The sequence below is a fragment of the Leptosomus discolor genome, chromosome 2 (assembly GCF_034619465.1).
Source record: "Leptosomus discolor isolate bLepDis1 chromosome 2, bLepDis1.hap2, whole genome shotgun sequence".
NCBI lineage: Eukaryota > Metazoa > Chordata > Aves > Leptosomiformes > Leptosomidae > Leptosomus > Leptosomus discolor.
Window position 1 is genome coordinate 43,565,662 of NC_141392.1, and position 12,187 is coordinate 43,577,848.

The 12,187-nt window shown below is 36.9% G+C and overlaps 1 protein-coding gene across 3 annotated transcripts in view; it reads left to right on the top strand.

Annotated features, from left to right (window-relative positions):
• Nucleotides 1-8,438: 8,438 nt before the first annotated feature.
• Nucleotides 8,439-12,187, top strand: part of LYST (lysosomal trafficking regulator) — an 87,489-nt gene continuing 83,740 nt past the window's right edge. For all 3 annotated transcript variants that reach the window (XM_086482341.1, XM_009960969.2, XM_009960970.2), the window contains exons 1-2: nt 8,439-8,627; nt 10,994-11,084. In XM_086482341.1, the coding sequence (XP_086338467.1) occupies nt 8,439-8,627; nt 10,994-11,084 (280 nt within the window). The remainder of the gene's footprint in view (nt 8,628-10,993; nt 11,085-12,187) is intronic.

Consider the following 12,187-nt stretch of genomic DNA (forward strand, 5'->3'; position numbering starts at 1 on the left):
CTGTCAGATGCACAGAATAGTAAAATGACAATATACAGTTGAAACACTAGGGATGTAAATCAGAGTTCATTTAATGGAAGTAATGTCCTAAGATCACGCTTTGGAAACGGTTGAACAGGAAAACTGAATTGTGAGTAAATAGAATCTTTTTTTTTTTGGTTGTATGTCAACAAGAATGCTGTATATGTGTTAATCTGTTACACCTTTGTGAGTTGTGCTTCTATCATTTGTTCAGAGCTGTTGTTACCAATAATTATGCTAGAGAAAAGTGAGATTCTAGAAATAGTCAGGTTGGAGAGAGCAGACTTAAACACAGGTCAGAATATACCACAGGAACCAGTTTAAACTCTAGCAAATACATTTTAAGTTACCTTTGAAATATACACCAGCCAAGTTTAGGAAGTGTAGTCTGGAACAAACTTTGTGCCCAAAGAAATTACTCTTGAGCTTTGTTTCTAACTGTCAAAAACCCATTGAGGCATGAAAATACATGGCAAATGATAATTTTGGGGTAAGGAAGGGTTTGGGGTTTTTTTCTTCACTTACCTCACATTCAGTGTGGCACAGCACAGGTCTGGGTCTTGATCAGAAGAATGGCATCTCTGAAACTGTTTCTGAGAAGTTGACCTGCCTGTACATGTAATGCCATTTTCTGTATCTCTAGGTGCCTGTAGCTTTCGGTATGTTTGCTAATTATAGGTTTGGTAACTTGTTTTTATATATCTGATAGGTATTTTGGAAAGTGCATGTTTCTTTAATTTGGCCAAATCTAGCATAGCATTTGTCTGATCTTGTGTGCATTTTTCCTTGGTGTTCCTATTCTGCAACAGGAATGGCTAGTTTAGCCATCCATGTCACAGTGTTTCCTGACCATACACAATATGAAATTACTATTTTTATTTAAGGATTATTTTTTCAGAAGGCACAGATAATGTAATTCCTTAAAATTCTGTCTCTCTTCAGTGTAGGGTGTAATGCTTTCACATCCACTTAGAGGTAGAAATTTTCTACTTCTTAGGTTGTATAAACACTGAGCTTCATGGATTAAATTTTGTGTTGATACCTAGGCAGCAGTACATAAAGTTGACTGCATGCTTACAGGAGGCTTAAGATACTTGTAGCGGCAGGACTCAGGCTTTGGGTATTGCAAGACAAGCATCCCACATAGATGAAGTGGGAGTTAAATATACTTTGATTTTACATAAAAGTGGCATTAGTAAGATTGTACATCCATAAACACACTTGTATATACAGCAACACCATTGCTCTGAAGGTCTCAACATACTTTTCAGTGTTCATTAAAATAATACTTGTTTACCATCTCATGAACTTGACACACTTTTCCCTGGTTAGTTAAAAGGACAGTGCATGTGATGTTTTACTCATTTTTTATTTTTCACTTTATTCTGGGGAGAGACTCTGAATAACTTGTTTGGAAATAATATTGATCGAGTGGATTACACAGAAGGCTAAAAGCTAGTTGCTGAGCTCCTTGATGACATGAAGGACTTTGTCAGAAGTAGGACCGTGCCAAGAAAATTGACATCTGCCTGTAGTCATATGATAAATTCCTTATGTTAATAGGTTGCTTTTCATGTGCAACTTAATGGCTGAAGCAGCACTGTCTTAGCATGTTTTAATAGGTTGCCTGCTTCTGTAACCCCAAATAGTTAATAAATAATAGCAAAGGACAGAGCAGAAAGTGGTTGGAAATAAAGAGTAGGTAGGAGGTCTTCTGGGGAGCTGGAGTGTTGTCTGCTGTCTGTTTTGAGAATGAACCAGACTTGAAGTGTCTTGGTTTTGCTTTTTGTTTGCTCGTGTTTTTGAATATCAGAGCTGTTGAATGGTTAGCAAATGTCCACTGCCTTTTATAAGCTATGCTTTTGGCTGGTTGCCTTGCATTGGTAAAACAAGGCATCAAACAAGCTTTCTGTTGATGCTCTGCTTGCATTGCAGGTTCCTGTTTTCTTAAAGGCTTGTGTCATTCTCCTCCTGTGTAACCTATTTTGGCAATGTCAGCTGGGCATTTGTTTCTAGCCTGTTCGAAGGTTTGAATGGTATCAAAAGGACAGAAAAGGAAGGATGCTGATTTTGGGGATGTGTTGGTTTGAGGCTCTACTTGCATTTTACCACCAAGTACAGACCTCAAGGCAGCACTGTAGGATATGTTCCAGTTTTGTTCCAGGCCATGCTAGATACGTATTTCTGTATTGCACTCTCTCATGCTGTACTTGTTTTTCCTTCTTCAGTTTGCACTGAGGAATTAATTGTAGTATTCCCTTAGTTTTATGGTTAACAAATTTCTTTAAACAGAAGACAGTCAAATTTGGTGTCTGCTACTAACAAAATTTAGTTTCTGTCATAAATCTGGCAATCTGTGCTACAGTTGCAAAAGCCTGTTACAGAGTGTTGTGGTGTTAGTAACGTGCTGGTGCCCTTCATTATGCCTGTTGTCCTCTGCTAAGAAAAGCTTGAGCTTAAATTGAAAGTTTAACCCTGAAGTAAATCTGATTAAAATCATTGTTGATATAATGGTATTACTGTTAAAATCATTGAAGAGATCACAGGCATGTTCTCCAGAGCAGAAATGTTAAGTACAAGCGATGCGGCTGGGACAAGTATTTGCTAAATGGAATGAATACTGTATAAAGTAAATGTAGCGTTTATTAATGCATTAACACATACTTTATTGTAGAGAATGGGTAAAGGGGGGCTTCAAGTTTCAAACTGGAAGCCAGAAATCGCTGTATTGTACAATGGCTTATAGAAATTACACTTTTTTCAAAGTGTTAATACCTACTAAAAATGCAACTGCATTGTACTCTGTACTTAAAAGGACTTGCAGCCGTGCTGTGCCTGGTTAACGTTTGTCTCTTATCTGGAGCAGAAAACTAGGGAAGATAAACAAATTAATGACTTCATGTAGATACACATTCTTTACTCCTCTTTGCATGATCTGTAAAATAGCTTCTCATCAGCTTCTTTTTCTTATGAGTATGGCTGTTGCTCCTTTCATGCAGTAAGACAGTCATATAACCTGGTAGATAGACTGCTTTTATTGAAGATAACATAGTGAGCTATGGGAAATTAAGGCTTGCAGGTGGCTCGTATGTGCCATGCATACCCTTTTAGGCACACTATCACTTTGTTTTATGCAGGCACCCAAGCCTGGCTATGGAGCTGTATGAACAACACTGAGTGGCGTGGTTGTTTTAGACTGATACAACTATTTACTAATGAGCAATCTGAAGAAATTTGACATCTGCTTCACAATAAATAGAGGTGCTTTAAATAGTTTCTTTTTTACTAGTACTATAAAATTGTTAAAAGAAAACCTACCCAAAATTTAAAAGGCTGTGGGCAGGTAGGTTTGTTAGACCACCAGACTGGGCTATTGTGTGAACTGGAGACCACCATCAAACTTTCTGCCTCGCCTTTACACTTGCTGTAGCTGTTGGACAACAGTTACTGAAAGTAATAATTTAAGTTAGTGTTCTGAGTTTTACTTCATTTGTCTTAGTACGATATTTTATTATAATGCTGCTGTAGTTAATTTAGTGATTACATAATAATAATTTAGTGATAACATTCCAGGCCTTTCTGGGCAATGCATTGAGGAGAACATAAGCAAGTAAAAGACCCAGTTCACTCCCATATACAGAGTGCTAGCTCTGACCTTGCACTTTTGTTGCATTCTCTTCCTTCCCCAAGTTGGTCTGATGTTAGAGAGAATACAATCTAATTGTTAGTACAGTCATGATTCAGTATCCGACTGCTAAATTTGATTTATTTTTAAGTTACATCCTTTAAATTATTCAAAGAATGGTTTTAATATTTTCTTTTAAAGACTTAAAGTGCACTGAAGTAAGTACAAGGCATTCCTACACTTTAAGATGCTCAGCTGATGAGCAGCTACCTAAAAATGGAAAGAAGTCCAGAGAAAATACAAGTTTCATGTGCAGAAAATGGATTTATACCACAACAGCAAATAGAAAGTAAGTTCTTCAAGAGCTGGTGCAGAAAGGGGCCAGAGGGCAGAGATGATATGGATTGAATTAGGAAGATGATGAAGATGGGCATGAAAAGGGCAGATTATATGTGAATGTCAGATCATTCACGGTTAAGTGATTTGTCCTTTTTAAAGCTTGTAGATTTTTTCTGTTTAGAAATAATACTGTTTGTTTGAGGTGTTTTTTGTGAAATATGATAATCATATTCTTCCAGAGGGTGAAATGGAGTTTAAGGATGTCAGGTTTTTTCAGGGCTAGCTGTCTAAGTCCTGACACATTGTATATTCCAAAATTGTAACTGTCTCATTGGACTGTACACAGCAGTAGTGAACTGTGATTCTGGTAGGTTTTTTCCTGCACTCTTATGTCTTAGTTACTGAGTGGTATTTCAGTTTGGGTTTTGTTTTTATTTCTGTAGTTAAGATGACATCCCTGAAGTCCAAAGACAGGTTAAGCCAATCTACCTTAGTACAGGTGTGTTATGTAGCATCTGCTTCCGTATTACCAGGCACCACAGCAGTTACAGCCATGTCACTTTAAACAAAAGAAAAATTCTGCAGTAGAGTAGTTCCTACTTAAAGCATATTGGTTGGCATACTTTCTCAGAGTAAGATGAAATGCTGTGCTGTGTAGGGTGTAATATCAGCATCCCACGATCTGCAATGGAAAGAAGGTGACAAGCAAGCTGAAACCTTAGAGTGGAGGTGGATTTTTTGCTTTTAAAAACAAAACAAAACCCCCAAAAAACACCTCTACAGAGTGTCTGCTATGTTACAGCATCAGCAGGGCAAGTTCTTCATAGAGTTCTTTGACAAGCGATGTAGTTTAAATGCTCAAATCTTGTCAGGAAACAAATATGAAAGGGAAGAAGGTTGTCTGTGCATGTGCAGCTTTTTTTGGAAGTGTCTTAATTATGTCTCAGTTCTCCTTTTATTGTTCTTTGTTTCTACCTTCAAGATGGGATGAGTAATGAGGTTATATCTGAAGCTGTTTCCAAAGACACGTTTGTGCTGTCTGTCTGTTTCAGAACTTAATTGCAGAAAAAGAATAATTACGAATAGTCTAGTACAACTGTAAAACCGCTAGCTGCTTAAGCTACTCAGTTGCAATGAATTGTGCATGTTAGCTGTATGGATAAGTCAGTTTTCTGTGAGGCTGTGGATGAAATATGTTCCCAAGCACTCAAAGGGGGCCTAATTATTAGGAGCTTGCCTGGGGAATCTGTAGTGTTTCTCTCCTTCCTCAAGGAGGTCTTTCGTGTTCATGCTTGTCACAATTGTAAGTTTAAAGTTGAAGTTTTTGTTTAGTTACCACCTGAGAATACTAAAATCATTAATTTAGTCTTTCTTCTCTGTGTTTTCCTATCACTATCTCTCTTCCCCGCCCCCCCCCCCCCCCCCATTACTAATTAATTATGGATGAGTGCTCACCAAGAGACCTTTGTAGTTTTTCTTAGTTTCTGCCCTTTGCGTTCCCATTGATAGCAGATGCATTTTTGGCTCTTTACCATGTCTGGAGAATAAGGTTTTAACATTTAGACTAGCTTGCAACTGGAGCATCCCAATTTGTGGACGCTTCAGTAAATGTGGGTTTGGACAGTTCATCTCTATGCCTGATTTGTCAGTGGGTAGAACTCCTGAGAGTTTTAGGGCTTTGTTAGAAACTGGGCTCAGTTAAAATGTACTCAATGGCACCAAACACAAATATTCTAACACTAGTTTAAAAAATTGGAGTTAGCTATAGGGAAGACTGGTAAGGAGTCCTGTTACTGTTGAATGGCTAAATAATTAGCACTTGTTCAAGATTTCAAAATGGTAGAAAAAAAATGCTGAGAAGTTGCAGAAGTAAACATTGCCTCTGCAATTCTTAGTGTCTCCTAAAACAGCAGAGGAAGTATTCAGCCAGTCAGATGAAACCATACATTAGGATTTAAAGCACCTTTAAGGAGCATTTCAATCTTGTTTAAGTAAATAAGAATATTTCACAAAGATAAAGATTTTTTTTTTTCCCCTTTTCATATAATTCTAAAGATGTTGGGGGAAGTGTGATAACTAGAAACATGAAGTTTTCAAATGAAAAATTAATAAGACCTTTGATATTTTAGCTTACAGCGAGGAATATATGATGTTGGGGCTTTACAAATGCATATGCTCTACAGCAATCATTTTCCTTGAGTCAGAGTCTTTTTGCCCTTTGTGCAGAGCTCACAAAGACAGGGCTTGGTGTATGTGTTGTGGTGTTTTGGCTCTTTTGCATGTACTAGGGATAACTGGCTTGCTATTTTTTGCCATTCTAGAGTAAATTGGGAGATTACTTCTCCCTGTTGTTATCTTAGTCTTTACTTCTTTATTAATTACAGCTCAAAACAGAGGTTGTTTAGAGTATTCCTCTTTTAGGCAAAAAAAAAAAAATCATTATCTGTTCTGATCCTTTGTTAGGACTGGAGCGAGTTAAAGGGTTAGTAGAGAAATAACTCTTAAATTGCTTTAGTGGACTGTACAGAGCAGATACAATACTGTTCCTTTCCAATTTTATTAATTACAGCTTTCCCAGTGTTTAAGGTAATAAAGATTGGTTATCTGTCAGGACAAAAGAGAAGAACAGGCTTAAAATGCATTTGCATCAGCATCTGACTACACAATTCAGTTTCTCATACTATCCATCACTTGTACCCAGAGCTGCAAGTGCTTCAGGTGTTGTGTGGAGGGAGCGATCACTAAGAATTCATACTGTTTCTAGAGGGAAATGTTTAAACTTGCATACATACCTAGCTCACTTTAAATTTTAAAAACTAGTTAACTTTATTATGTTAACTTACCTTACATGCACAAGTTATTTTCTCTGTAATGAGATTTTTGGTTGTGCAGACTCAAGCTAAAAGTGAAAACTAGAGCTTTAAAGCTCAAGAAAACCCCCTTGAGGATGCTTAATAAACTTCAAATAGCTGTCATAAAATGAATTTTAAAAATAAAGAAATTGCATATTAACCATGTTGTATTTTTCTCTTTTTTAAAAAAAAAAAACCTAGGTGAACCAAGGGTGGATTTCAAGAATATAATTTTCTTTTTCTTCCAAATAGAAGATAAATGTGTTAAACTGGGAAAGTAATTCTGGTAAGAATATTCCTGTACTCCTACAGAGCATGTCATTATAGATGTAAGCACTTAGTCTTGCCACTAAAAGGAGCTTTTTGTACCATTAATGCTAACAAACTTGCTCTTTATTACAAGGTCTTGACCTAATAATTGCTTGTGGATGTTTCTTGATCAAGCAATATTAATCCACCTATTATGTTTAAATATTATATTGAAAGTTATTGGGCTCTTTTTTTGCATGTTCTGTGCTTGGATATGATGAAAATATTTCAGCTTTGAAGCTTTTACTTGTAGATATGTAGAGAGTTAACTATGCAGTGGTATTCATTAGGTGGGTTTTATGTGTATTAAATGTTCTTGTTTCTATAGCTGCCATCACTGATTCGTGTTTTTGCTTTGTATTCTTCAGTGATCCTCTTGATAGCTTTCTACAGCTGATTCTTGTATTGTTTTGGTCTTGTCTGTTGTTTTAAACTTCTCAATATGTACTAGGGCTGACTATGTACTATGATATAGCATAAGAGAAAACCAAATAAGTGTTTTTATAAGATAGAATGATCAAAGTGTACGAGTGCCTTGTGTGTGTTTATCTAAAGTAAAATTAATCAGTTTGGGAATCAGCTTTTCGTATTTTCTCCTGAACACATACAGTAGAATTGTATCTGAAGTACACTATAATATTGACTGCCACCCACTCAGCCGTGCTTAAAGGAAAACATCATGAGGGCTGATAAAGCTAAAGCATTGTATTTGTGAAATTCCCATATTTATCTTAATTTGCTAGTTTTTTCTTTTTCCCCCTCTTGACACAGTCTGCATACTGTTAGAATACATAGCAGGGTAGAAGATAAGGTATGCAAATAAATATTAAAACACATGTTTTCTATATAATGCTGTGTAAAAGTTGCCTGTTTTCCCCTTATGCTTCAGGTCAAATACCTTTTAGAAGCAAGCAAAGATTGAAGTTCACATCTAGGTTACAAAGAAAAGCTGAAACGCAGCCATTAGCTTTCATTTATGGAGTGGGAGGGAATGCAATGTCTGTGCAACGTCATGGGCTTTTACCTGATAGGTTTATAAAATGGGTGTTTGGGGTGGTGGGCTGTTAGCTAAAGTGTCGCGGAAATAAATGAAATTCTCTAGGCTCATCCTTCTTGTTCCCTTCCACCCTCCATCAGTATATTGATTCCTCAGTCCTACAGACACCCCATCCTTTAGCGGAGGGAGGGATACAGGGCAGAAACACTCCTCCCTTCCCCCAGTCTTTTTTCTGTAAGGAATGTATTTTATGACAGATTTAATTTCTGTACTTTTCTCTATGTACAGCTCAGACATGAGCAGTGCCAGTAACTCACTGGCACGGGAATTCTTGACGGATGTCAACAGACTGTGCAATGCAGTGGTCCAGAGGGCAGAGGCCAAGGAGGATGAAGAAGAAACTCATATGGCTGCACTGGGACAATACTTGGTTCAAGGCCGTGGGTTTATTTTGCTTACCACACTGAACTCTACTATTGATCAGGTGATAGTTTCTCTTACCTGGCTATGATTTTTGTGTTGAGCTTTGTGTGGATTTGTCTGGCTCATGTTCTTCTTTGTGCTGGTTTTCTTGCCTTTTTATGGAAGCATGCATGAGTTAATTATGAAGACTGGAAGTTTAAGAGGATGTGTTGCATTCTGTCCTTGAGCAAGAACAGAAAAAATAAAAAAAATAGCTAATCAGATACCTGTTTGCCAGCTGATAGTGATGGTTGCTAAACTTCTGACTCCTTAAGGCATGGGTGAAGCTCAAGTGCAGTAGCTGCGTGGAAAGAGGCAATAGGTTAGAATTTTCAAGAGATGAGTGTTTACTGAACCTGCAGTACAAACCGACAGTTTTTATTTTGAGAAGGTCCTCCTGGTTTGAGGCAATAAAATAATTCAAATATACACCTTTTTATTTTGTTTATGGGCCATGAGATGTATTTTTGCTCTGTGTTAAGTAACTTGCTCTTGAACATGACAGAAAGTAGTATTTTGTAACTTTAGCTCAAAAGAGAAAGCATTTTAGAATAAGTGATCGCTTTATACTACTTATATAAAGTCTAGCACACATCCCTGTAGCTGCAGATATCCATTTCCTTCTCTTCTCCTTCCTTTTCAACACTACTGGATTGTACCTAAGCAATGGGTAGGATGAGCTGTGCATTAAGTCTCTGTGCATCAAAACTGTAGATTCCAGTGTTCAAAAATATCAAACTAAGTGAATCTGGGCTGAGTTTATTCAGCCCTTGTCTTAAGTGAGGTCATCTGTTAATGCTGGTCAAATTCACCTTGGAGGTTTGCATTTCCTTCATGAGGTGACTTGTGCCAAGACTCCGGTCAGGTCTGCTGACACAGTTCTGGATTCTGGTAGGTGCACTGGCTAAACATAAACCCACAAGACTGCAATTATATATAATTGCCAAGAATCTTTGCCACTTCTAGAGCTGTGTCATTTTTTAGATGTCACTTGAGTCTTGTGTAGTTGGTGTTAATAGAGGCTTCAGGACTAGAGCTGCTGGAAAAGCAGCTGGTTTTTGTTTAAGGAGAAAATGGAGGATGCCATGTGCCTCCTCTCTAATAAAAACCCACTTCTGAAGTGTGTGTTGGGGGGAGCTTGTGGCATTCTTCATGAAACATCAGCAATTCGGCCATTATTGCCTGAGGAAATATGTGTTTTAAGAAGGTGGGGGGAAAGAGGAACTTGGTTAATGAGGAAAGTCAAATTCTGGAAATGTACCGCTGAAATTTGAAGAGTTAATATTTTGCTTTTCCCAGGCTTATTATTGTGCTTTGAGTGCTGTTTTGCTCATTCCCCTTCCTAATTAATCTGTCTTGCTGAGAATACCTTCAGTAGGAGAAGGTAGTTGGGAGAATTACTTTGAAAAAGCTTAGTTTTCAGGTCTAATTGTATTGCATAGTTTTAGATGCTTTTTTACTTTTCATTTAAATAGAGAGTCTCATTAAACAAATACTATTTGTTATGTATAGGTCTATAGCTATGTATATAGCTCTATATATTTGTTAGTTGTATATAACTGTAACTATTTAAGTTGCTTATCTCCATACATTTTAATTGCACTCCTACCTTAAATTGAAAGGAGAAGGATGTTGCTTCAGCTGCGTATCCCTGAATTATGTTAACTGCCAAAATGCTCAAGTCAGCTTTTTGTGTTTGAAAATTTTTGATCTTGAGGACTGAAACCATTCTGATAGTGCTGCATAGCACACAGTAAAGCAATTGTGTTTGAATTCTGTGTCTTCTACAGTTCCTCTCTGCATTAAAATTCTTAAGCACTGAAGTCTTAGAATCCCAGTAGGAGTGATGTTTTTTAGTGGTTATTCTGTTTTGTTTTTTTAATTAGTAGTAACCTTCCCTCTTTTCTCCCATAAAACTTCATCTTTCTATTGTGAGCCAATAACATCGCTTGATAAATGTAAGCTTTTTCATTTGCTTAAAGATGTCATTTTGGAGAAAGTAGAAAGTTTCCCAAGTTTTTCAGAGTTACATTTTTGTAACTACAGAAGCTTCACACTTGTCTTGGGCTTCATGTTTGCTTTGTTTAGATCAGGTTATTTGCTCTTGACTTTTCTGGTTTTTTGTTCTTTGGGTGAGGAATTCCTTCAAGAGGGATCAGGAGAGCTTCATATAGAAGCTGTTGCAGAGGTGTAATAAATATCTTAGATGCTTTCTGATTGGCTGTAGTTCATGATTATAGCACTCTTCGCAGCTAGGTCATTTTTGCAATGCATGAAACAGCAGAAAGGCATGGGGAACTGAATGTTGAATAGCTTTAAAATAAAGAAGCTTCATCTGTTTTTTTAAAGTGCAAAAACTTTATTGTTTCTATTTGGTTTCTAACACAGGAGCTGACATGTCGGGAAGAACTTTTGACCCTCCTTCTGTCACTTCTGCCATTGGTGTGGAAAATCCCTGTCCAAGAAGAAAAAGCAATAGGTATGTTTTATCATTTACAGTATTAAGGACCTAAAATAAATGATTTGTGTATTACCACAGAGCCTAGGACTCCCAACTAAAGAGTATGATTCTAGGATATCCTCTTAACATAGAACAAAGATGTGGATTCTGCACAGGATTTAAACTCAAAAATACCAATGTTCTGTCGGCATACAAGAAAGATCAAAATTGTACAGAGAAAGCCAAGGCTTTTAGTCAGCATGAAAGTCAATGCTCATGTTACTGTGTAGCTGAACTTGGTGGTGAGATTTTTTTTTTCTTTTTTAGGAGATTTGCGGGAAAAGAGATTTGAAAGGGTATATGATATTTTTGCTAATGTGATGTGTAGAGGGGAAAACATTGATTCTTTTTAAAAACAGCAACAAAGTGATACATGCTGACACTAGATTGGTAAGACAGAATGAGACAGATTTTTCTCTACCTAATCTTAAGAAATAGGAAGTATAGAATAAGCTTAATGCCAAATAATAGTGGACAACAGAGTAAGAAAGAAGTGCAATGTTATCAGGGAGGCAGGCCCTGAAAACCAGAATAATACTGGATGAATATGAATGGAACTAGGAATGGAAAGGCTGCATTCTTTAGAAAATACGATGTTCTGTGTCAGAAACTGGTGTGCTAATTGAGGAATCAAATCACAAGGGTTCAACTGCCAAAGGGTCAATTTAAAGTGAATTAAAGAAATGAAAGGGATGATAGAAAATAAACTGCAAAAACTGAACCAGGAAATGGGAGAGACTTTGTTTCTGGTTTGGGCTCTTGCATTTGTCTGATGCATTCTTTTCCCTATTAGAGGATAAATTGAAGAGAATGAAACAAATGAAGTTACCTGTCTGAGAGGTCCCAATGATTTTTTTTTTGTTATTTTAAACTCCTGCAGATTGAAGGCTTTTGTTAATGTTTGTAGACTTGGAGTATTTAAATTGCCAGTTTCATAGCACTTTATTTTATAATAAACTTCCCTGTTTGCTTAATTGCATCATTCTTTCATTCCTGTAAGCATAATTGAATTAAATAAATGTTTTGGTTGTCTTGTGAGAGCTTAGCGGCTTTTCCAGGTTTAGTTTAAAATGCTGTTGTGT